General features: G+C 34.7%; 3 protein-coding genes and 1 non-coding gene across 4 annotated transcripts; 2 read left to right on the top strand and 2 right to left on the bottom strand.

The window, feature by feature from the left end:
- The first annotated feature begins 1,379 nt into the window (after positions 1–1,379).
- Positions 1,380–13,084, top strand: LOC147405165 (citrate synthase, glyoxysomal). Its single transcript, XM_086441382.1, has 13 exons — positions 1,380–1,744; positions 2,523–2,703; positions 2,782–2,867; positions 5,015–5,119; positions 8,165–8,227; positions 8,389–8,498; positions 8,702–8,821; positions 8,899–8,974; positions 9,178–9,251; positions 9,387–9,507; positions 10,261–10,358; positions 10,436–10,559; positions 12,706–13,084. The coding sequence occupies exons 1-13, from the start codon at positions 1,499–1,501 to the stop codon at positions 12,835–12,837; spliced, it is 1,536 nt and encodes a 511-aa protein (XP_086297508.1). The 5' UTR covers positions 1,380–1,498; the 3' UTR covers positions 12,838–13,084.
- Positions 13,085–15,084: 2,000 nt separating this feature from the next.
- Positions 15,085–18,866, bottom strand: LOC147405164 (protein trichome birefringence-like 38). Its single transcript, XM_086437960.1, has 5 exons — positions 18,580–18,866; positions 16,803–16,974; positions 16,426–16,598; positions 16,106–16,264; positions 15,085–15,430 (listed from the first exon to the last, which is right to left on the bottom strand). Exons 1-5 carry the CDS (start codon positions 18,864–18,866, stop codon positions 15,142–15,144), a joined length of 1,080 nt encoding a protein of 359 aa, XP_086294086.1. The 3' UTR covers positions 15,085–15,141.
- Positions 18,867–20,625: 1,759 nt separating this feature from the next.
- On the top strand, positions 20,626–20,697 carry TRNAD-GUC (transfer RNA aspartic acid (anticodon GUC)). Its single transcript has one exon. It is a non-coding gene; the product is annotated as a tRNA-Asp (tRNA).
- A 2,853-nt stretch (positions 20,698–23,550) lies between these two features.
- On the bottom strand, positions 23,551–25,042 carry LOC147405162 (geranylgeranyl pyrophosphate synthase, chloroplastic-like). Its single transcript, XM_086441381.1, has one exon. The coding sequence runs from the start codon at positions 24,764–24,766 to the stop codon at positions 23,654–23,656; it is 1,113 nt and encodes a 370-aa protein (XP_086297507.1). The 5' UTR covers positions 24,767–25,042; the 3' UTR covers positions 23,551–23,653.
- Positions 25,043–26,978: the final 1,936 nt, after the last annotated feature.

The raw sequence follows: 26,978 nt of genomic DNA, 5'->3' as shown, positions 1-26,978 counted from the left end.
ACCATCACATTCATTCTGTCCATCATCGCACCATCGTCATCTCTATTAACAGTCACCCCTCTCTCTCTCCTTCTCCTTCTCCTTCTTCTTTTTCTTTTTCTTTTTCTTCTTCTTCTTCTTTTTCATTTTCTTTAGATATTTTTCCTATGATTTTATCTAAGGAAAATCAAATAATGGAATTTGATTTTTCAACCCTACTAATTTTTCCATGGATTTCAAATTTAATGGAAAGTCACTTTCTATACAATCAAACATACCCTAAAGGTATTTTTATTAGGGGTGCAACTTGATTCAGTTTGGGTGAAAAACAAAATCGAACCAACCTAAGTCAGTTCTATTATATGAGAACCAAAATCGAATCAAATTGTAATAAAATCAAACCAAACCAAACCGACCTTAGTTCGGTTTGGTTCGATTCAGTTCTATGGGTTGTTTGAAAAATTAAATATTTTTTAATAAAATTAATAATGAAGAAAATAGTATAATATTATTTAAAAGAAAAATATGAGTTTTGGGTTGTTTTGTTTATATTTACTTCACATTTTTTAAAGTAATAATGATGAAGTAATATAATATCAATTAAAATGAATACTTCACCTTTTTTAAAATAATAATGATGAAAGTAATATAATATTGGTTAAAAAAAATATTATAATGCTTGGAGACTCCCTTGCATACTACCTCGGTTCTTACAATGCCTGAACCTGAACTGAGAATCGAACCAAATCAATTGGTTCTTCAGTTTGTTAACCCTAATTTGGTTAACCCAACCCAAGACTCAAAGTTTGATTCAATTTTCGATTTGAACCGGATCAAGTTACACCCCTAATTTTTATTATTTTATCGAGAAAATCAAGTGAAGCCATACGAAGCGGTCGTCTATACGTGACTGACGTGGCAAGGGCACAGAACCGGCGATCTTTCGCCTTATGTATCGTGAAGAAAAAGACCGCATACAGACCGCCAAATGTTTATTGCGTCCATTCGCCACGACTCTACAGGGGTAACTCAAATATCCATCCAAATCTCAGCCGTGTTTGTTGGAGACAAAGTGTCCAACCACGTTGGACCCTAGAGTTTCCTAAAATTTAAGTCTACTTCTTCATTGAAATCCATAACACGTCACATAATTACATAATATTTAGCATCCCAATAACTGGGCCCCACTTAAAAACTGAATCGATATAAAAATCCACAGCTACACCTTCTACAACAATATCTAACATCCTACCACATTCTATTGCCTTCTACCATCTAAAACCATTGACCTCCTCTAATCACCAATCAACAAACCACGAGCAGTTTAATAAACTACGTCGTGATGTATTTGATATTATCGAAATTCTAAGAACCCTATCCAAGTTGGAAAAAAACGCAATAGAACTGTCCCTTTTCGCGATCAAATAAAGAGCTAAAGACTTGAAATCTGTCTGAAATTTTGATTTCTAAATAAAATAATCACAGAATTTGGATTCCAAATCGATTTCAAACCCTAAAAATGGAGAATTTTGATTCATCAAAGTTAGCTCGGGGAAGATTGGCAATCCTTTCAGCCCATTTAATTGCTTCTGAATCTCCCGAATATTCGACGTCTCTTGCAACTTCATGCGTTTCTGATCAATTTCTAATCCCTCCTCCAGGAAATCTCAAAGGTTCTTTGGAGATCATCGATCAACGAACTGGGAAGAAATATCTGGTTGAGGTATCTGCAGAAGGAACGGTTAAAGCTTCCGATTTTAAGAAGGTAAAATTGGAAATTTAGGTATTATCGTTAGTTGTGTTATATATGAGAAATTTGCGATAATTTTGGATTTTTGAATCTGTTTATAGTCCAAGTTTTCTTAATTTAGTTTCCTTTTTCTTTAATTCTGTCGTTCTATCGTGGTGAGTTCTTTTGGGCCTGTTTGGATTGCAATTTTGATCCTCCACCGAAAAAGTGGATTTTTTTTTTAATCCAAAGAAGTCTAATTTCTTTAGGGATTTATTTGGTTACTTGAATCTGGGAATAACGACGTTTTCTTGGTTTATTCCGTTTTTTTTTTTCTTTTGATTCTAAAGTGGAGAGCTTTATTAGGGCTGGTTTGGAACTTCGGATATCAATTTCGATTCTCCACCTAAAAAGTTTTTATTTTTATTTTTATTTTCAGGAGGGGTGGTTCATGCCTAGTTTGCTTAAGGGTTTGGTTACTTTTGTAGCTGTAAATTTGAAGAATAATGTGCTGGCGATTTGGTCGATATATATATATATATATTTTATAAGCTTAATTTTGTTAATTTTATGTATTTTTTAGGGGAAAATGTCTCATGTCTAATTTCGTTATTTTTTCCTGTATACAATTACGAGTTGGTATTAAAGGTGGGATTTTGGAACCTAGTCGACTGCGTTATCATTGCAAATTAGTATTAATTTTACATAGTTTGGATTTTTAAAATTTCGGTTATTTTTCTTTGATTTCATGATTTTATGGACATTTTTCTTGTTTCTATGTACGTAGATTTACTTATTAGTTATTTTTTGACAGATAACGACTGGAAAATATGATAAAGGGCTTAAACTTTATGATCCGGGGTATCTTAACACTGCCCCAGTCCGGTCGTCAATTTGTTACATCGATGGAGATGAGGGGATCCTCAGATATAGAGGCTACCCAATTGAGGAGTTGGCTGAGAGTAGCTCCTTTCTCGAAGTGGCTTATCTCTTAAGTACGTTTACTTGGTAAAGTTATATGTGCATTTTAGGGTTTCTTAATTGTTGGATCTTGACTGTTTCTTTGCTTTCAGTATATGGGAATTTGCCATCTCAAAGCCAGTTAGCAGATTGGGAGTTCGCTGTTTCTCAACATTCAGCTGTTCCCCAGGGAATACTGGTGTGTTTCTGTTCTGTTTTCCTTAACTTTGGACAAGTATTGAGTGTGTGTTTGGTAACACTTATGAAGTCTCAATGGAGGTGGTCCACCCTTAAAATTCAGACTTCAGAAGTTTTATTTCCGTTTGTTCGTTTCAGATTTTAGACTTCAGAACCGAAATTCAGAAGTTTTGAACCAATGATGGGGGGATGCTGGATGAAACTTCTGAAGTCTTAACAGACTTCAGAAGTGTTACCAAACACAATATGGATGGATTTTTATTACTTATCTAAAAGAAAAATAAAAATATCATATGGGTTGTTTTATGCAAGACTCAATGTTTCTTATTATCGGAATGTTTCAGCTGAGACCAGAATGGAACTTTGACCCCAAAACATTCAATGCCTTGGAATGTCTTGTCGAGATGGGTTTTTTTCTTTCTTCTCCTAACAGAGACATTGCCACCTTTAATCATGGTTATGTACTAAAACTAAATTTAACGTAATGAGTTGTATTTTAGAACATGTGATAATTTTTTAGAACTCTTGGTATGAGACCTATCTCTCTTCTTGATCGTGCAATGTCTAACTGTTGTTGGGAGGTTGTCGGTCCATCAACTTTGAAGGTCTGAAATTGTTTGTTCTATGTGGATTATGTACGAAACCAACCATATCTGTAGACAGGTTGAACTATGATTAGTTGTTACACCAAGTTTAACAGTAGGCCTATCATAGAATAGTCTACCACAAACTTTCCTCTTGAAGGCATCACATCTGTTGCCCAACAACTACCTTCTAACAAACAGTAGCAAAAGTGGCGGGATATTTGTCATGTTTTGCAAGCTGAAGCTGCTAAACAAGACTGTTTTTTTCCTAGCCATGGTCTGACCATAGTCATCAAAGTCGCCGACTATTTAAAAAAAAATCGTGTTTAAATCGCGGTTTTAAAGATTGGCAATTAAATCACGATTGAATCGCGACTTTTTCAAAAAGTCGCGATTTAAACAAAATTTTTTTATTTTTATTTTTATTTCTTTTTCTTTCTGAACAAACTATTTTAAAAGGGTTTTTTTAAAGACCATTTTTTCTTAAGTTTAAAATAGGATTTGATGATATAAATGATAACATCACTTAGTAGAAAAAAATATATTGTCTTAACACTATTTCGATTTTTTCCCTTGCCGACTTATTCCTAAACCCCGACTTGGTGACTATGGGTCTAATTGTTAGCCCGGTTCCACCTCCATGTCACCTAAAGTAATCAAAATTGGCATGATTTAAGTGTCACATCTTGTGAGTTGAGATGAAGTGACTTTTCATCCTTCTCACTGAAGTCACTCCGGATAGGATTTCTCAACAACAAAAAAAAAATTGAACTTTTTTTAGAAGTAAAAAATTTATATTAATAGGGGAAAAGCGGGTTGATATGACCCATTAGATGCTAAAGAAAGCAAAAGAAGCAAGGTTAGACCTAGCAAACAAACACTCAACACCAATCCCAGCACACTATGATTCTCTAGTACTGGAAACCCTTTCCTATCAAAAGAAGAAGTCTTCTAAGAAAATGCCTTTGAACATTTTCAAGATTTTACACTAAAAGAAGAGAAACTCATGATAGAGAGTACAATATCCTTTCATGGATTCTCTTGTCCTTCAAATGATCGAAGGTTCCTTTACTCCTAGATATCCAAACATAGTGAAAGGAGTTATAGCCCATAGGATCCTCTTTGCTTTTGGAAAGGGAAAGCCAAGTTGGTTCCAACCATAAAAAAAAATTTTGACAGACCTTGGTACATACAAAAAATATCATAAATAAGAGGAAAGTTGGGTCCAAAACTTGTGAGAAAAATGAAGAAATTTCATCATTCATGGACCTGTACTGCTTGGTATGGAGGGAACCTTGTTCCATGGATGAGAGGGAAACTATATTTGTTTGACTTTCTTAAACAGTCTGCTCTTGTTAATGAAACTTTTATCATAAAATACTCTTAACATCCTTGATTATTTCCACTATCTATGATTGAAAGAATCTAGGAAACATGGTAATCGATTTTATTCATTTTGGTAATACAAAATTATTCATTGCTAAAAGAAAAGTTCAAAAGAAAGATCTATCATTTCTTCAGTAATGACTAACTCATTATATATATATGTTTCTTTTTCTTGCAGGATATTATACATGCAATGCCTCATGATGCACACCCGATGGGTACGCTCGTCAGTGCAATGAGTGCCCTTTCTGTCTTCCATCCTGACGCCAATCCTGCTCTTAGGGTAAGTTGATAGTTTGAAGTTCCTTTAGAAACCTTACATCTTTTTTCCAATATAAGTAGACCTGAATACTTTATATAATATAAAAATAGCAAGTTTTCCAATCTGTGCTTTTTTATGGCTTTGTTTTTTGAAATTTGAATTTCATATGATTTTTCACATAAGAGGTTTTAGCTTTTCAGTGTTTACCAACATTTCCATTGACAGAAAATATTAGGATTTGAACATCCTCCAAAGTTTTGGTTTATGGACTGATTTCTAATACATAATCCACAATATTATTGGTTATGACCTTCTGAGTTTAGCATAACACTGAATGTGAACTTTATGATTTTCTTGAATTGAAACAAGTTGTACTAGGTTGTTTCTTTTCAGAGTTTAGCAGGGTTCATCTTGAATTGCTAGATTGAAGCCAAGCATCTCTCAACTCTGTTTTTCTTGCTAGTGTAGAGTCATTTGGCACCAGGAATCTAAGCTTGACATTTCCCATTAAAATTCGGTTGTAGTTGATGTTGAAATTGAATAGATGGAAAATGCTCGATTTTGATTTAGTTACCAGTACGACTAGAAACCTGGTAGTTGTGATGTAGGACATATTCCAAGTTTTATTGATTCTAGTTCTGTTGTACTTTAGGATGGGTGATGGAAAGGCCAATTAGGTGAGTAAAAATGCAGAAGAATGGTGAAAGATCTAAAGGGTTAAGTATCAAAAAGTAAATGCAAATTTTTTCAATTAGGGTGTTGTAAATATGTTTGAGGGTATAAGGATAAATAGAGTAGATTGGGAGAAGAGATTAATGGTATAGGAAGAATTTGCTGTGTTTCTTGATGGGGTTAGAGGATTATTGATCGGTTCTTGATGGATTCCCAATGGTTCTTTGATGGGTTCAAAAGAGGAAAAAAAAAGAGAGAAAAAAAAGGGAGAATAAGATTTTAAAAAAAAGATGATAGATTTATAGCATCATCAAGTTGATGCACCAACATTCAAACAAGAACAACAGAAACTATTCTAAATTTTTTATCCATTTATCAAAATCTCTCTAAAATAATCCATTACATTGTTTAAATAGGAAAAAACAAGTTTCTAAAACCTAGGATGTCTTTTAATTTGATTTTACCTTGTACTCCAAGGTAACTTCCCCGAAATAGTAACTTTTCTGAAATAATAACTTCTTCAAAATAGAATTTTCTAGAAATAGAAAATGTTCAAAAATAGTAAAATTCCTTATTTGACAAAAATTCTTCTGCTGCTAAGCTTAAAATACTTAGTAATAAACTTCTAAAACAAGTAGAACTGAAAAAACATAAGATAAGCCCATAAATAAAGCCCAGTAACTAAAATAAAATAGAACACTAAAGTGAAAATATGACCCAAATAGGATGGGCCCATGATCTGATATCCCCATCAAGATCTTAGCATGAACTTTGAAAATTGAAATTTTGCATCTCTTATTTAAACCTGTTTTACCAATAAAAAGGGAAAATGTAGCAAGAAACATTACAAGGGCCAAAAGATTTATACACTCTCAAGTGATGACGGAGTTGTAGATAACAAAGAATCTCCTTACCATCTGTTCTTTTACTTCGCAAAGGATGTTACAATGTGGATCAAATCCAATATAGCGTTTGTGAGCTTCTTAAAATTTCTTGATGGGACAATAGGGCAAATGTGATTTCTTTCTTTCCTTTTTTGTCGAGTGTAGATTTTATTAAAAACGAGAAGGAAATACAAGTGTAGGAGGTTGAGGAGAGTTACTAAGGATGAATTAGAGAGGAAAAAACCATTAACCAACCCAGTTTACATTAAGTCCAATCTGAAGACAAAATCATAGAAAAATATTTACATGCTATCCCAAGAAAGCTTGGACCACTGAAACAACAGAAATTTGATATCAACGCTGAAATCATTGACCTATTCTTCCTTAGCATAAAAAACTTGCTATTCCATTCCATACAAAGTCATTGATTGCACAAGGAACCTCCAAATCAGCCTTCCTATGGGGGAGGTAACATTGGTGTACCACCTATTTAGCAACTCAAATACAGACCTTGGAACAATCCAACAAATTCAGATTGATTGAAATAAGGAAACCTCTAACAGATTTAGCAATATCACAGTGAAGCAAGAGGTAATTGACATTCTCAATTTCTTTTTCTTGATAATGAAAATTTTATCTTAGAGAGCTGGACAGATGCAAATACTGAAGATATTTCCTCTGGAATAGGAAAAAAAAGCAGTTCATAATGCAAAAAATCCCTGCATGAAACCACACTTGTCAATCCCGAATCAAGGATTCCAAATTGTACACAAAGACTTCTCTCTCCACCTCCCCGAATTCCTTCTCAAAGTGAGACTTATGCATAATGTAATGCTTAATACTCTTGAAACACTGATATCACGCTGCTTTCACTGGGAAATCTGAGAATTTTGTTCCTGCCAAATGACCAAACAAAGGGAGCACGTCAGTATTCTCCATTTCTTATTATCACACCAAGTAGGGTTTGAATGGTCCACTTCTGTCCAAGTCACTCAACTCTGGCTAACTTCACAACTGTGAAAGAGATTCCTTAGCTTCAATTTTTGCCGTTATTTTGATTGTACCAGCAAATCCTGGATGAATTGTTCAGTATTACTACTGTCAAAACAAGAATTGTTCTGTATTACTGGAGCAGTTTCCACCAACCTCTTGGACTGAAGTCATTGAGCCTTGTGGAGGGTCTGAATGCTTGCAGTTACCATATAAAAAATTAACTTGTTAGGAGGCTTAAGCAAAGCATGTGGCTCTCAACAAGTATGAACATGTATTGGGTGTCAGAGATAATGATTTTAAAGACATCACATGGCTTACATGCACTTGAGAAGCAACCATTTGAAAAATTAATTGCCGGGTCATCTGATCCAAAATAAAAATGTTATAAGTTTCAGAGGGAAGTGATTAAGAATCTAGGGTATCTCGTAAGAACTTTTCCATATATATATGTAAATGTTGTTTCTTGTCCCCAGTGCTCTTCAAACATTTCTGATCATAAATTACTTTCTTCAATCAGGGCCAAGATATTTACAAGTCGAAACAAGTGAGGGATAAGCAAATAGCACGTATACTTGGAAAGGTTTGATTACTTTTTTATCTTCTTGGAGAAGGTGATGTCACTAAAGTCTATCTTTCTTGTGCTTCTAGCCCACAGAACTGAGTTGTGACCGTAATGACAGCTCTATTGCTGAAAGTCAGTAGTGCCAATTTATTTTTTGAAAATTGTATTTATATTTGCAGGCACCAACAATTGCGGCAGCAGCTTATTTGAGGATGGCTGGAAGACCTCCTGTTCTTCCTTCCAGCAATCTTTCTTATTCAGAGAACTTCTTATATATGTTGGATTCATTGTATGTTCCATTATATCTTTCTTCTACATGCTAATTTACAAAATAATTCCACTTTTATGGTGTTTTACCTAGTTGTCGTGAATCTAGACACGATTATAAGAAGACAGTCTGTGGTCTTTTCCACATTTAGGAAATATAAATTGAGTTTGGGATTTTGAGCATCCTCTAATCTAATTGAAGTCATTTCCCTTCCAAAATTGTAGGGGCGACAGGTCTTACAAACCCAATCCTCGACTTGCTCGTGTTCTGGATGTACTCTTCATACTCCATGCAGAGCATGAAATGAATTGCTCCACAGCTGCTGCCAGGCACCTTGCATCAAGGTACGCATCTTATTTTCTGTAATGCAAACCAGCAACCTCGAAAAGGTTGTACGATATACCTGACATCCAATTTGCAGTGGTGTGGATGTTTACACTGCTCTTGCTGGAGCTGTTGGAGCATTGTATGGTCCTCTTCACGGTGGTGCGAATGAGGTAACCATGAAATATTATGCTCGTTGTCTAGATTTTAATTCCTTCTTTAAAGCATTTAATCTGAGTTTAAACCCCATTCCACGTGGTGTGAACCGTGCTTGTTAGAATTAATCATTCACAAATTTAAGCTACTTGTGATTCTAATATAGTTGGTCATGATGTCTACCATGAAAATTTTAATTTTGTTTCCTGGTTGATTGTAGGCTGTGCTTAAGATGCTGAGTGAGATCGGAACTGTTGAGAACATTCCAGAGTTCATTGAAGGAGTAAAAAACAGGTGACCTACATTTACTGTTTTTTTATTTTATTTTTTCATATGGTAACTCATGAGAGCCAAGTACATCGAGCAATGCAATGGTCTCACATTATATTTCATGGATGCTTATGTCCTTTATAACTCTGGTATGTGCAGGAAGCGAAAGATGTCAGGTTTTGGTCATCGTGTATACAAAAATTATGATCCTCGTGCGAAGGTCATTAGAAAATTAGCAGAGGAAGTCTTTTCCATTGTTGGGAGGGATCCACTCATTGAGGTATTTCTCGTTCTCTGGACCTGATGCTTTCTATGCACATTCGTAGGAGGGGCTACAGAGAATTTCCTACCATTTAGTGTATCTGTGTTCCAGCATGTCAACTATGAATGTGGTACTATCATCTCTTTTTTAACTATTAAATGGATCTGGCCATATTTTCTAATTTTAGAATTAGAATTACAAAATGGAACTGGCTAATATTTTATTGTCAAAAGCCAGTCATCTGGACACATTACTAAACCCGGAAATTCTATTTTATTTAACCAATCAGAAATTATTTTACTTTTATTCTTGTTCTGGGTGCATATCATGCTAATCAATGTTTCAAATACCATTTAATTCTGGTGTTTTGGTAATTCAAAAGAAACTTACTGGAAGCACGGTAAAGTAGCTCTATGTTTGGAGTGCAATAAAAACTAGAAATTGAACTACTTTATGACCAGAAACAGGAGTGGGAGTGCGTAGAAGATTGTTGCTACTATGATTCAAAACACTTTGGTTCTCAATTACGATTATCTTTACTTAGGTTCTCAATTAAGTTTATCTATGGCTTATGCATCCATGCAAATGTTTTGTTATGTTGCCAATCAGATTCAGGGTACATATCCTTCTAATCATGGAATATAAGTAACATCTTATCGATCAAAAAAATAATATAAGTAACATCTGAAAGCAATATCAGTTTCTTAGGTTCTTCATATGTTTTTCAACTTGTTTTACTATTTTTTTTTGCTAAGTATACGTCGTTTGCAGGTAGCTGTTGCATTGGAGAAAGCTGCACTGTCAGATGAGTATTTTGTTAAGAGGAAACTTTATCCGAATGTTGATTTCTACTCTGGGTTAATTTATAGGTATACCTCAAGAATATATATTCCTCGTCTGAGTTTTGTTGGCCCTGGTTATGAAATACTATACCTTTGTTAATCAGGGCAATGGGATTTCCAACGGAGTTCTTTCCCGTTTTATTCGCAATCCCTCGCATGGCTGGCTACTTATCACACTGGCGGGAGTCTATAGACGATCCTGATACAAAGATTATGAGGCCACAACAGGTTTGTCTAGTACCTCATATTGTTTGGTTATTGCATTACTGAACTTGCGAAAATTTCCATCTCTCTTAGCAAAGTGGCTAGAATTAGATTTGAATTTCTTAATTTAGTCTCAAATGGCAGAAGAGCAGGAAATTGCCCAGCAGATATAGATACTCTGGTAACTGGTGACTCAAAACTAGAATTATGGAGAGGTGTTGGATTCCAAGGGATTTAGATTAAGTTGGTTCGACCGAATATGTGGAGTGTAAATTTAGTACTAGCACACATGAAAAGGAATTTCCAATAAAGTAATTGATGATCTAAAAATTCCTTGAAGCGGCCATTTTTGTTTCATTAGGTCTATTAATTGTTATACATAAGAATGGATAGATTGCGGAAGATGTGGCTCATATAATCAGAGCTGGATGGTTAAAGGGGAGGTGCACTTCTAGAGCGCTATGTGACCGATGCATACTAATCAAATTAAGGGAAAGTTTTATAAGGACATTAAGTTCGGCTATGCTTTATACATCTCCAAAGGAAAGACCTATTATGTTTTATGGAACAAGCATCAGGTTAATAAATTGAGCATTGTAGAAATGAGGATGTTGAGATGGATGAGTGGAAGTACTAAGAAATATATATTATAAACGAAGGCATTGTAGAATATGTAGGAATAAACTTATCAAAAAAGAAAATGTAGGAATAACTCTAATAGGAGATTAAACTAAGAGAAAGGGAATTGAGATGGTTTGTGCATGAAGGTTTATTACAAACCATGTTAGACCTTAGGAGGAACACATTTTCATTAATAGAAGACATGGCTTTGAACAAAATTGAATGGAAGATTATAATTTGTTTAGCTGACCCAAATTTTGGGATAGGTCTTTGATGTTGATGATGATGATTGAAATAGCTTGTGGGACATTTTTTGCTTTTTGGCGCATAATGGTGTCTAGCTCGATTTTTTCCTGACTTTTTTCCAATGTTTCCCGATTTTACTGAATTTTCCCCTTGCCGACTTATTCCCAAAACTCTGACTTGGTGACTGTGTTTGTAAAAGGGTCCCAATTTTTCTGCCATGTTAAAATGGGCCCTAGAAGGGAGATTGGGTTTTCAAATGGGCCTCGCCTTGGAACACTTCTGAATCTTCCTAGGCAATCTTCATCCTTTGCTCTTTTAGTTTGGATTTACAGTATTCGTTAAGAGAAATATGATAAGCTTTAAGGAATTGGAAATGAACTCTGGTCCTACTCTTCAAATATCCGCTACCCTCAATGATGAGGAGTCTTCTCCCAATAGCAATACTGAATTTTCCGGAGCACCATCAGGAAGAAACTGATCTATTTACTTTGAGGACCCAATACTAGTAAAGCCAAATGCAAAAACGTTCAAAAATTAGCAGTGTCTCGAAGAAACACCATTTATAGTTAACAAAACTTCAAAGGTAGCCCATCAGGAGTGTGGCTCAGTGGTAAGGCGTAGCGACAAGAGTATGCTCCTTGTGGTCGTGAGTTTGAAACCGAGTGCTGCCTCTGAATAACCTGCTTAGCAGGAGTTGTGGGCTCTCCTGTGGCCCCAGGGAGACTTAGTCTCACCAATGTGGGGATACTCCTTGGGTTACCAAAAAAAAAAAAAAAAACTTCAAGGTAAAATGGTTTTGGCCAATCTTAATAAATGGTCAAAAAGGTAGTCGAAGTTGTGATCAAGTCTTTAACAGTGGAGGACGATTGTAGACTTAAATATTTGGTGAGTGCAAATCGCAAATATTACAGCTTGGCTTTTTGGATACAATTGCAGTTAAAGTTGAAATGCATGACAGGTTAGGCACTCTTGGGCTGATGGTTTCACTTTCACATTTAGCGAAAGTAATGCTTTGGATCCATAAGGATTTGGTGAAGTTGTACACGAAGCCATCTCAAATGTGGTTTTTATTTGATTATTGAGAGAGAATATAAGCTTCTCAAATTTTCTTGCCCAAAACATTCTAACAAATGCTTCTCGATGAAGAATATGAGATTCGAGATTTCTTTGATGAACCTAGCTCATATGCTTCATTTTCTTAAAGCTTGTTTAATATATCGAGAGAATTGACATTATGTTACTCGAAATGCGGATCCTTGATATCTTTTTATTTTTTATTTTTTTTGTCTCTTTAATCTTCTAGGTGTATACTGGTGTGTGGCTTCGACATTATATGCCCCTTAGAGAGCGATTGGCATCAACTGAGGTTGACAAACTTGGTCAAGTGTCAGTTTCAAATGCTACAAGGCGGAGACTATCTGGATCTGGAGTTTAAATCAAATTCAATCAAGGTGAGAATAACAGGGAGAGGGAGAGGGAGAGGGAGGGATAATAAATGTACCCTAAAAAATGCTTTTTAACTTTCACGAAGGTCATTGACAGAAGGGGTTGTTGGTTGAGATCTTCACGAATAAATAAAACACCAGCACGCTAAGAACATCTTGCTACAATATTATGCATTATATCTAATTATCGTCCTTAGTGTTTTATGAAATGAAACATCGGCTGTTTCGGTTGAGACATTTTGATTTTTCTCGAAGCCATAATATACCTTGAAACGAGATTTTAAATCTTGGGCCTTAGATGTGGAAACGCAGGTGTATTTCTAAGTACAGGTCAAAACATGTTCTTCACCTGATTTTTTCTGCACTTATTGCAGATTATGTTATATCGGGAAATATTTCAGGATTTGAACGTGTGACATGGTGCACACTTGGTTACATTTCATATGTTATAGCCAATAAACTAAACAGTACCGGTGTAGAAAGTTAAAACCATTAATTGTTGGGATGGTAGAGCAAATATGTTAAAGAAAAATTTATTATAAAGTTGAAGAAAATGTAATTTTTTGGGAGATAAATTAAGGATTCTTGGCAAAAATAATGAAGTAGATATCATAATAGTGTGTAAAACGAAAGAATGCATCTTCACCGTTAGATTAAAATTAAGCATATATAAGAAAAGGTACGACATTACTTTGATTTTTATAATGTTATTTTAAATATAAATTAATTGTGATTCTTGATTTAGAAGTTGTCACACCCATATTTTAGAACATGAGATTTAAGGGGATTAAAAGTAAATTGCATCTTGAGGTGCCGGATTGACTAAAAGATCCTTCGCAATATCATGAAATATGAAATTCAAATAAAAAAATAAGTAATTTAAAAAATTCTTAAAATATATTTAAAATCACACATTAATGATAAAATAACTGAATATGTCAAAATGGGTTGATGCCCTTAACCCTAATCCAACCCAACCATTTAATAATTGTGTTAGATGAGTTGACACTATCATAATCTAAATTCAATTAGGCTTGATTTAAACTCACTAATTTCGTGTCGTATTAAGATTGCCACACTTAGGCACATGTAAACAAAATCAATACTAGTCAAATGTTTATTTCTAAGATATATTTCATGCATCTTAACGAGTGCTCTTGAGTCACATGTTAACAAAACTCTTAAAGTATGGGTCGACATTAAGGTGTATTAATACACTTTGAAAACTTATTTCCCTACTAAAAATCGGCAAAATGATTTTTCTTACCAAAACTACCTGGAAATGTGTATTTAATGTACGTGTGCCATATGCCATAAAAAAGATTCTTCTTACCAAAAATACCACAAATGTGTATTTAATTCAAGGCACATGTTACACTTCATTAAATACACCTTGGAAATTGGTTTTCCTACAAAATAAAATGCCCTTAAAAGTTTTTGGATTTTTTTTTTTTAACGTGTGCTCTAAGAGCACACCTTAAATACACTTGGAAAATTAATTTTGTACCAAAAATGCCCTCAAACAAATATATTTTTTACTTAAAAAATATCCTCAAATACTTATATCTAAGGTGTATTTAATGCACTTCAATGTGTGCCCTTCGAAAAAATATTAACAAGACCCATCTTTCACAAATACCCGAAAGTGTTGTAAAATTATTTATAAAACTACTCTTTTACAAAAATGTTAAAAAATTAAAATTAAAATTTACCTTTTTATAGTTAAAAAGACAAAATAAGAAGCAACATGATTTTAGAGGTTACTAACATCTATTGTTTGAATCAAAATTTAACATCTCCCAAATGAAAATAGATATTGTTTTAGTGACTATTATATAATGTTCTTCAAAGGAATGTGTATAAGAGTTGGTTCCGAGTATCCGGAACACCAGTGGCTGCAATCCATTCCCTCCCACCAATACTGTAAATAGATGGGTGTCCATCATTCCTCAGCTGCGATAGGGTTGTAATATCGAGCAAATCTACTAATTTCGATATCTTACTCAACCTCAACTTTATTGGAAAAATTGGTCTGTTTAAAAAAAAAAAAAAAAAAGGGATGAATCCTATGTTCTATAAGAAAAACTTATTTGAATAAAGAAGTTATAAATATACCTGAGTGTCCAATATAAATGGGAGATTTAAAAGATAGCTTAGAAACGCTCATATAGAATTTGGTAGAAAAATCACATTCCACAACAACATTAAAATAAGAAACAACTTGATTTTAATTTATTGCTTGGATCAGACCAACATCTCCCATATCAAAATGAATAATTATTATATAATCTTCTTCAAAAGGATGCATATAAGAGTTGGTTCCAAGTATCGGGAACACCCGCTAGACACCAATGGCTGCAATCCATTCCCTTCCCAACAGTGCCATAATTAGATGGGTGTCCATCCTTCCTTAGTTGCGATAAGGTCGTAATATCGAGCAAATCAACTGATTTAGACATCTTACTCAACACATTCTTCACCACTGCCACTGCTGGAGGAGAACCACCAGGGTATGTCGATCCCGCGATAGGTTCCCTTTGGTTGTTGCAATTGATCGCATTTGGTTCATTCCATTCTGTACTACTGGTTATATTGGTAAAGAAGATGACAAATGTCAGCAAAATTCTTTTCATGCAGAAATCTTAAGTTTTTCAATTTATATGTAAAAACAACCATTTGATTTCAAAAGGATTGGTGTGTTGTTAGTAAAGGTTGGCTGCGAGTAGAATCTCTCTTGTTTTAAATGCTATATCCATTTGTATAAAATACCCTTGAATTAATAGATTTTAATATAACATAACTTACAAACACTTATACAGATTTATCAATCAGAAAACAGTTATATATATATATATATATGGGTCCCGTTCGCCACCCTTAGTTTTACCACACACTTTAACAAACGCGTTTTGTCTTACATGGGTTAGAAGTTTCGGAATGAGCTGATTTTTGGTGAGGATGATCTCTATGGTGAGGAGATCATCCTCACCAAAAATCAGCTCATTCCAAAACTTCTAACCCCATCAAAATTGATTTACAAAAAATGGACGGTCCACGATTTTTCAACGTGTAAACATGGGGCTAAACATTTCGGAATGGGCTGATTTTTGGGGAGGATGATCTTCTAATCATAGAGATCATCCTCACCAAAAATCAGCTCATTCCAAAACTTCTAACCCATGTAGGACAAAAAACGTTTGTTAAAGTGTGTGGTAAAACTTAGGGTGCTGAACATTTCCCTATATATATAGAGCTTACTTATAATGTGTTGGAGAGATCCCCTGAAAGAAGACTCTTGTTTTGGTTGGATCAATATTGTTGTCAACCCACGTTGACCATGTAGTCAACCCTTTCTGAAAAGCAACCAAAGGATCCATGTCTTTATATATGTGGTTTCCATCTTGAATGTAGTCCCATCTGCAACACAACACAACACATCACATCTACCATTTGTTACTAATGCCACACCAACCATGCAATTTTTTTATATAGGGATTGGTGTGGCATTAGTAAAAGTTGGTGAGGCAATAATAGCTCTATCTATTTTTATTGTTTAATATGCAGTTATAGCTTCTCACGGTTTTATTCCAATGTGAAGCCACCAATGCCAGGTGTTGAAGATCAACACATCGATATTTTTCCACCTGTTACCACTTTTGATGGAATCGAGCTTCAGAACTCGGCCGATTTTCTCAGTTACAACATCGACAAGGAATACATTACGATCGTACATCACGGAAACTCCGTAATCCTGCACAATACATTATGAAGTGTAATATTTTCAGTGGGTTCTGGAAAATAATATCAAATATAACATATATATATATATATATATATATATATATATATATATAAATCAAGTAACATTTCTAATCCGAGTTGATTAGACCGAGTTAACTTAAAATACAATGGGTTGGAATCAACTCGGGCATGGGTCTTAGTAAGTATAGTGTACCGTGAGTGTGAACACATAGAAGCCATCTTTTGTTCCAACGGTGTAGCTTGCTTGTGGTACTGCAGTGTGAAGCATGCATGCTAGTGATTCCCACATGTTAAAGCTTAGAGAGTCTCCCACAAACATCATCTTTTTTCCCTTTAATCTTCTCAAGAAATCCTCACCATCGAACCTACATCACAACATCAACGAGGAGGTTTCTAAGGTTGAGATTAATTTTTGTTAGTTACAGTTTTTACTCACTTGAGCACACCAATATTCTTCCTTTGTAATATATGATTTTGTAGTTATGGTGAGAATCGATTCAGTGCTCCACAGTTGGATAATGTTATCCATGGCAAACTGTTTTGAGTCCACCAATTCATGATCCTTTCGCCCACACACAATGAATCCATCTGATTGATAAAATCTCTCAGTTGTATTTGAGTATCATTATTTTTTATTTATTCATTAGCCCATGAGAAATTTATTTGAAATAATGGTAGATAATCACTAATCAAGCTTATTCATGGTGTCTAGGTCAACCAAATGGATGGTGGGCCAAAGGTTCATCCCTTAGTAGGGATGCAACCTGGTGTACTGCCCCAAACTCAAATCGGGCTCAGACAACCCAACTCAATCCGAAACCAATGTTATGTAATTAGATATAAAAAAAATTATGTTGGTAATATATTTTTATTTATTTTTAAGATATTTTTTTAATTTTTTCTTCCTACACATATTTGTCATAACTAAGGAAAAAAAAAAACAATTTTTTTGTGTGTGTGTTGGGGGGGGGGGGGGGGGGGGGGGATTGGTAAGCCTGGTTTTAATGAGTTCAGAAACTCGGTGCTGGAAGGATTTGAACCTAGGTCTCTAGTATCATCTCTTAAAGAATTTACTAAATAAGATAGTTGGCACCTGCAAAATTGTTTTTTTTTTTGTCTGAGTCTTTCACCATGTATGTATATATGTACAAATTTCTTGAAGATGAAAAGTCATTTTTAATAGTGAAAATATAATAAATAAAAAATCAAGATTCTAAGAGTCACAACTTACACCTGCGAAGGAAGAGTTTTACTTGATTCTCTCCATATTTTTTCAATGATAGATTTGGAGGTTGTATGTGATTTAATTAATTTATGAGTTTTTTTTTTTGATGTGGTATTTCTTTTTTTAAGATGTAAAATTTATTTGTTCATAAAAATGAAATTAGGAATTTTCAATGCCCAACCCACCTAATCCACCCAAAATTACCAAACTCTGGTTTACCCGAACTCAACCTAATTTAATTTAGAAGCTTAAGCTCGGGTTGAGCCTAGGTTTACCCTCCCAACCCACTCAAGTTGCAACCCTATCACTTACTGGAATGGAAGAGTGTTTTATGTAATGGAAAACAATATCTAAATTCAATACAAGATCCCATATAGGGTATAAAATGGGTTAGAATTTCTAAAAAATCAGAGTGATATGAAAAGTAAATTTAACTGGTTTAGACTTTTGAAGTAGATCCAAATAAAAAAATGGGTCAAATATGGTTTGATGTCCTTTGATCCAAGTCAGATCTTGGTCGAATATGTTTCTATCCTTGTATCCTCTTAGATTCAAATGATATATTGCTTTCAAATTATATTTTTCAAAATTTTCATTTTTGCTAATTTATTACAAAATGAGTTCTTGTGAGAGGATCATTATAATGGTAAAATAGAATAGTATAGCAATTAACAAAGATGTACAGAAGAAAAAATGATGAATGGTTTGAAATCCAACGATGCAGATTGCACACACACACACAAACCTTGGTAAGTCGCAGGAGCTGGGTTTCCATCTATATTTGAGGTAAGTTTTATCTGGTCGTCCATTCTTCTGGCAATCAAATTCTTTATCGATGAATGTGCATCTCAAGGAATCATAGAGAGGATAAGAATCATCAAACATCCAACTTCCTTGGAATAAATTACAGCCATTCGTTTGTATTCCTTCTACCTTATTAAGTCGCTTCCCATTTACACTTATTTGGCAAAATAGAGAAATTAGAAATATAATAGAAGCAAAAAAACAGCAAGATTGAAGACTAGAACTCATTTGGCTAAATGTTGATGTTGAAGGAGCTGTGAAAGAGAGAGTTTAAGTAGAAAATTTTATGAGGAAAGTATTGGGTTAGAGGGAGAGTTCAAAAATGAAAATATTGGTCCCTTTTTTGTGGAAAGTAGAAAAAATTAAAAAGGAAATATTGGTATATTATGGAAAGTTTTATTTATTTTAAAGTTGGAATTATTAGGTGGTTTAAAGAAACAATTTAAAGGAAATATTGGTATATTATGGAAAGTGTTTCTTGTTTTTATTTATTTATTTTAAAGTTGGAATTATTAGGTGGTTTAAAGAAAAAATTAAATGGATTTATTGGAATATTATGGAAAGTGTTATTTATTTATTTTAAAGTTGGAATTATTAGGTGGTTTAAAGAAAAAATTAAAAGGAAATATTGGTATATTATGGAAAATGTTTCTTGTTTCTTGTTTTTATTTATTTATTTTAAAGTTAGAATTATTAGGTGTTTTAAAGAAAAAATTAAAAGGAAATTTTGGTATATTATGGAAAGTGTTTCTTGTTTATTTATTTATTTATTTTAAAGTTGGAATTATTAGGTGGTTTAAAGATCGAATAATGATTTTCTAACTAGAAAACTTCACTCGGTCAATAATACTCGGCCGTTGTGATATGGACATGAAGCCATGGATTTCTTTCCTTGGGATACACAAACATACAAATTTATGAGAATTTTAATTATGTATCTCGAGAAAATAGATCTAATGATTCCGTCTTTGTGCCACGTCAAGCGGGTGAGAATATCAGCACTATTATAGATTTGGTATTAATGGAATCTGACTGTAAAAGTATAAATTTGTGGCAAATGCTGAAATGACAAAAAGTATTTACTGCGACTCTCACAAGGCTGATGTGGGATGTGCACGTAACCATAGATGTGTTTCCTCACGATGCGAGTAAAAATCATCTATGATTATGTATGCATGTCCACATTAGAATTGTGAGAATCACCGAAAATCCTGTCACCCGAGCACAATTATATTTTAATCCCCACTTCTCTTCATTGTTTTCTATTAAATAGTGTCGTATAATTTTAAATTTAACTCCTCATTAGTTCAAATCACCAGGTTTATGGTCTAATTAAGTATATATGTAAAGAAGATATTTTCAAGATAAGAACATCAAACATTAGTGTGATTACGGGAAAAAAAAACAAATTTAGGCCTCCAATGATTCGTCATTTATGTCGTACACGATGAATTTGCATCAAACTCATTCCTTGATAAACCTAGGTGAGCATCGATTTGATTAGGATGATTTTAACACACCCTACCATGTTTTGGTGAATATTTGAGATATTCTTTTGTTTTCAAGTTGAGGACATGTCATTGACTAGTCATCTTTTATAGACTACTGAAAAATTTCTTAAATTCCCTCATCTTCAACCTTTAGCCAAAATGGACCATCTTTAAGCTCTTCGATTTCTATAATAAATTATTTTTAATATATTATCCTCAACTTTGACCCACCCTTTTCAACCTTGCCTCGACTCCTTGTAAAAAACCTTGTTTTTTTCTAGTCAAAATTTCATCTTTTACTTCTCCAAAATCATATTTTGTTTGAGACGGATCTAAAATATTACTAGTCTTCGAAAGAATAATCAAGGATTTTTGGTTAGAAGATTGGGATGTGAGAATCTAAGTTTTTCATTAGTTTATTAGAGTAGACCAAGGTAATGAGAGGCATCTTATGTATTTGAATATAAAATTAAATATTACTGACTTACTACAACAAAGTCGTTGTAGTATAGTGGTGAGTATTCCCGCCTGTCACGCGGGTGACCCGGGTTCGATCCCCGGCAGCGGCGATCTATTTTAGATTTTTTTCTTCTTATTCACACCCCTTGACCTAAGTCTTCAAAAATAGACCTTATGAAACTCCAGATTTCAAATGGGTATCTCAAATTTTTTATTATGTTTGGTTCGGATTATAAAATTAATTCCCCTATAATAATCTGAAATAATACATTACCTGTTTCTTGCCATTTTTGGAATTTATTTATTGTGTGTTTCACTCTAAATTGACCATTTAAAAAAAAAAAAATTAGATATGTAGTATCTCATATCACAAGTCTAAAACTAGGGTCGGCAGATATTTTGAAACTTGCACACTCCTAGATTCTAAAATCCATTTTCAAAAACAGTTTAGAAAACAAGATTTTAGATTCTTGAAAACAGTATCCATTATCAGATTTTGACAATTCAAAATCAGAATTCGATACCATTATCTAACAATTATTAGTCTTTGATTCAAGCCAAGAGCCACTGCAAAATTGTCTATTTGTGGCTGAAGCTCTGCAACTTATGAGACTTCTCTACTCTTTCTTCTACTCCTATGGTGCTTATGTTCCTTTATCCAAACTGACACCCAAATTAGTTTCCGAACATTTTTACATTTCGGCTTCAACACAATCATCATTGTTATCAAACCTTATCCCAAGGATTTGATTCGCAATTGACCACAAAATTATCGTCCCCCAAATTTTTTTTTTTTTTATTTTTTTTTATGGGCTAGCTAGACTTTTTCTTTTTTTTTTTCCTGTTCTTTTGTTGATATCGTGAGTATCCCCACCCTTCAGGTGGGACTAATCCTACGGTCACATGCACCGCCCCCTTGGAAAGTCCTATGTGCAACATGTTGAGTTAAGAGTCAACTGGACCTTGGGGGGTCGTCCCAAAAAATTCATAGCTTTGTGGGGTTTCGATCACTTGACCTACTCTTCCCGTGGAGCTTATCAATTAACGTTCTTTTGGGTTTTGCTCCTGTTCTTTTAGAACATTCAACTTTGAATATTCCAATTTCGAACAAATTTGCTTGAAGAAAAAAAATCCAGGTACGATGTGTAGCCTTGAAAAGTTAAATGGTAGAATATCTCAATCACACGATCGAGGGGAGTTTTTCTCATAGAATTCAATAGTTGAAAATTAAGCGAAATGGGGAAAGATTGAAGGAGAAAAACTGTTTTATGGAGATGTTGAAAATTAAGCAAACTTAAGAAAAGATCAAAGTAGGCAGAGTGGTATCCCCAGAAAGACTGTTTAGGTGGAAATTGGGCACCATGATTGCTCTTAAGACATTCTTTTCAGGGTTTAAGAAGACCGGAGGAATAGAGTATGGCAAAGAAGAAGACATTGTCGACAATACAAATCTTGATTAGTGCTTAACCCGAAATGTTGCCCACAATAAATATCACTATCTAGGAAAGAAAAGAGAGAGGGGAAGACAAAACAAAGTTTACATGGTTCTCTGGGTTGCCTACATCCATTGATAAATATCACCATTACTTTTTCTTCCTAGATAACACTTCTTTATATACAAAAATTAATAACAAGAATATTAGACAAGATGGACTGGATCGTAGATGAATTCAAATCCCAAACCATCGATAATAGTATTACAGACTACCAAGACCTGTGTTAGGTCAACTTTCGAACATCTTCGTTTTTGTCTGTAAGCAATATAATTCACCGAAGAAAAATTGTCGAGAGATCAAATAGTACACCATTCTTAATTAAAAAATTGAGCTAGGATCCTACTCATACACATATAATCAATGTAGATGGTGATATTGGCATCCCCAACAGGTCCTAAGCAAACTGACAAGGATGACTCCACATGCGACCCAACACCGAGGGACTCATGCCACGCGGTCTCTACCTTATTAGGGGTGTTGACAAGGGTATCAAGAGAGGGTTAAGTCATGCTAAAAGGAAATCCCCCACGTGACAGGACCTCTTCGATATGCATCAGGTGAGGATGCTCAAAAAGGGGAATACCTAGTGTAAGAGAGTTCCACCAGACAAATAAAGAGGAACCATGTGTCTGATGCCAAATGGCTCGACTGGCATAGTCACATTGCATGTGGGCAATCCCTATGCCCATAGGCACACGGATTGGCCGCATTTCAACAAATGTGAAACCTCACCTGTAATGCTGTTAGGGATACCGACAGCTCATCTCCATTCGTCGTTCTCATGTCGATTGGGCCCGAACTGGATGGAGTCTTCATAGATGTGATGTCGGCTGGTCCAACTAATGTGTCAACTTCTTAGCCATCCTCGTTTTTGTGTGTCCATTCTTTGAGTTGTCATGCCAGCTGACAATTCTGTTTGTAGAGCTAGTGCCAGCATGGTAATCGCCATGCAACAGCATCCAGGTTGGCAACACCATTTACATGTAGGATGGATCCCTAAGGGTAAGGAAGGTAGGATATCTGACACAAAACGAGTTGGCTCTGCAAAGCACAGTGTTTGACCTGCCATAAACAGGTCTTGACACTATAACTACACCTAATTGACTGGTTGACTCAGTGATTAAGGGACACCTATGTCATTTCTGACTCAATGGGGCTCTATGGGACTACTTGGTCTCCCTTTTCCCCTATTAGAAAGGGTCTCCTACAATTCAAGGGGACATGAACTGGTAAGACACTAAGCCCTTTGTTTGGATCAATTGGATTCCCCTTTGCCCCCCCTCTAGCAGACTTAAATCCTAATCCTTCGGGCGTCATAAGACCCAAACCATCGTCCATAGCGCTTCATATGGGGCATAGAATATTTCTAAGTGAATCGCTAAACACATAATAACGACACCCAAGAAGAACAATCAAATATATACTAATTTCAAAGAAAAATGAAAGATTGAAGAACGAGGCCAAATAAATAGTCAACCTGTTTCCATTGAAGAAAGTTGCACGATTAGTAACAAGATAGTTGATAATTCTCTAAGCTTTGTTTCTCATAAGAATATCTGTTTCAAACACTTTAATTTTGTCTATAAGCGATATAATTCGCCAAAGAAACCAATGGCGCCGCCTTATATTGATCGAATCCAATGAGCTGATCCTTAGCTTCCTCATTCAATTTCTTCGCAAACTCTCTCGATTTCTCTATCCCCATTAGCTTTGGATATGTAGCCTTATCACTAACCAAATCCTTATTAGCCGTCTTCCCCAATTCTTTCGATGACTTCGTAACATCAAGAATATCATCCACAACTTGAAACATCAATCCAATACACCTCGCGAATTTCCTCAATTTCTCAACCTCATCATCTGATCCACCACCCAAAATCGCTCCCATTACTACAGATCCTTCTAACAACACTGCAGTTTTATGATGATGGATGAATTCTAATTGATCCAACCCAACATTCAATAACCCCGCTGATCCAATATCAACAACTTGCCCGGCAACGAGCCCTTCGGATCCAATCACATTCGCTAATTCACGAACCACTCGAACAACTCTAATCGGTGGAACCCCAATTGTTGAATTCGCAATGTGTTCGAAAGCAAATGCAAGAAGAGCATCTCCAGCTAAAACTGCGACACTTTCACCAAACACCTTATGATTTGTGGGTTTCCCTCTACGAAGATCATCGTTATCCATACAAGGAAGATCATCATGGATCAACGACATGGTATGAATCATCTCAACCGCACACGCGGCGGGCATCGCCGTAGACTCTTCTCCACCTACGAGTTCACACGCAGCGATGCAGAGAATTGGGCGAACTCTCTTCCCGCCAGCGAGAAGCGAATAACGCATGGATTCGTGAATTTTTAGAGGGTTTTCGAAGGAAATAGATTTGTCTAGAGCTTGATTTACAGAATTTGCTTTCTCAAGCATGTAAGATTTGAAATTGAAGGTGGACTCATTCTGGGTTTCTTGTTTTTTGAGTATTTCTTCCTTGGTGAGATGAACTGCAGATATAGAGATATAAGAAAAGATGGATTTTTTCCCTCTTTTTGTAGATAACAGAGAAATGGGTATCTTTCTAAAGGGATTAAACATTGAAGAATTGGTTGATTCATGGTTGAACATTGAAGAATTGGTTTGAACACATAGACCCACACATGAAGCAGAATAAACCATCTTTTCAGAACTGAAATCTCTCTCTCTCTCTTGGGTTCAGAATTGAATTTTAAAGGGAGAATTATTAAAACTCCTACAGGGTTTGCCAGAGCAGATTTGGTTGGGGGGATGAATCAAGAACAAAGACTCCTTAAATAAAGAAACAATGAAACCTTCCACACTTCTCACCATAGAGACTAGAGAGATACAAAGAACACGTAAAGTACAGTGAGATAGAGACTCAAACCTGTTTATTTCAGAAAAGATGTGGAATGGAAGATAGAGAGAGCCTATTGGAGTAAATGGATTGGCTGAGAGAATAGAGAATATATCCATCCTTACCTCAACCTAATGAGCTGGCACTATGGGCCCATCACCAAGTGTGGGCCCACCACTTGTGAGCTGTTTGTGAGTTTTTGATTGATTTAGAATGAGAGAGTGCTTGTGAGTGTTGGGCCCACCACTGTGTGGATTGTGTGTGGGCCCACCAGTTGGGGGTGGGGGGGTTTAGTTGTGAGTTTTTGGTTGGCTGAGAATGTGAGTGTAAAAAGTTAGTAGAAGAGAATCCATTGGTTTGGATGGAGAGAATGGAGATAGATAACTTACCATTTGATGAGTTGACAGTGTGGGGCCCACCACTTAGTGGGTTATTTGTGAGTTTTTGTTTGGTTGAGAACGAGAGAGTGCTTTGTATCCTATTTTCTAAGGAAAAGTTGGTTTGCACTTATGCTACTTTTAATTGATGGCACATGAGATTAGGGGTGTCAATGGATAGTTAAAAATTTGAATCCGATTCGAATTCGTATTAGAAAAATTAGATATTATTCGAAAATTTCAAATATCGAATTTGAATTTGGATAGTTTTATATATTTGAATTCTTATCGAATACAGATTTAGATATTAACATTTTGAATTCGATAATATCTTATCCGAAATAATATATTCGATAATATCTTATCCGAAATAATATATAATATATATTATTTTATATTATTTATTTTTTATATAAATAATATATTTTATTTTATTTTATTTATGTATTATATACATAATATAATATATAATAGGTTTTTTTTAATAATGAAAAATCAATTGAATATGGAAAAGTTGTGTTTTTTTATTATACAAATTATTCGAATATTATCCGATATCATATAGGATAATTGAATTTGAATTCAAATAGAATTTTAGAACATCCGTCAGATTCAAATTCGAATTTGGATATCAGATAAAATTTTCGAATTTGGATATTGTTGTATCCGAACCGATAAGCTTCCGTTGATAGCCTTACATGAGATGGAAGCTTATGACTCAAGTAAAAGAGTACATGTGGACCCACTAATGGTGGATTACTTGTCTCTTTCTCATTTGGTTAGTCATGCATTTATCAAGATAAACCTTGAGATAATAATACATATTTATCATGATAATTGACATACAATCGTATTTATCCTTACCCGTATAGATCACCTCGAGATAATAATACATATTTATCATAAGGGTTGGAATACGTCTAAAGCATGGTCGATGAGTACATTAGAAGATACAAAACAATAAATGTAACTATTTATAATGGGTCGTGATAATCTGACGCCCCCTCTAATATACATCCCCATCACAGAATCGTAGATCATTTGCCTCGAGATACACAAGAAAAAGATTTATGATTCTACGAAGATTATTCATGATTCAGAAAATCATTATTCATTTATAATCTATAAAGATTATGTAAATGTTATTATAGTCAATTAATTAGAATTTCAAATGAAAAAAAAAAAATTAAATGATAAAAGAATAAAAGTTTATAAATCAAAGAGATAAGAATTTATTCACTTCCCCACATCTTGCATCCCTTAGAAAAAAGAGTTTGACTTTGAATCGGGCAGTCCGCTTCAAATTTTGAAGGAACCCTTTTCATTTCAAGACATGTGGTGTTTTGAATTGATTTCACACCCCTTGCATTTTTGCCAAAATTTAAAACACCTCCTTGGAAATGCCACCTATAATCCACTGGAGAGGGTTCCTTCAAAATTTTGAAACGGGCTACCTACTTCAAAGTTTTTTTCCTTAGAGAAAGTTAGTTTGATACCTAATCCATGATTTGTTCTTGGCTTGGCTATTTGGGTGTTTGGATTATCAAATAATTCCTCCCTCCTCCCCCTATTGATGGGAAATGTGATGTAAGATACTTCCATGTGTTTGGCATTTTAGGAGCTTTAGAGGTTTTTCTTA

This window comes from Akebia trifoliata, chromosome 4 (genome assembly GCF_017979445.1).
Source record: "Akebia trifoliata isolate Shusen 1 chromosome 4, ASM1797944v1, whole genome shotgun sequence".
NCBI lineage: Eukaryota > Viridiplantae > Streptophyta > Magnoliopsida > Ranunculales > Lardizabalaceae > Akebia > Akebia trifoliata.
The sequence above is the reverse complement of the archived record's forward strand: the minus strand, read 5'-3'. Positions and strand labels throughout refer to the sequence as shown.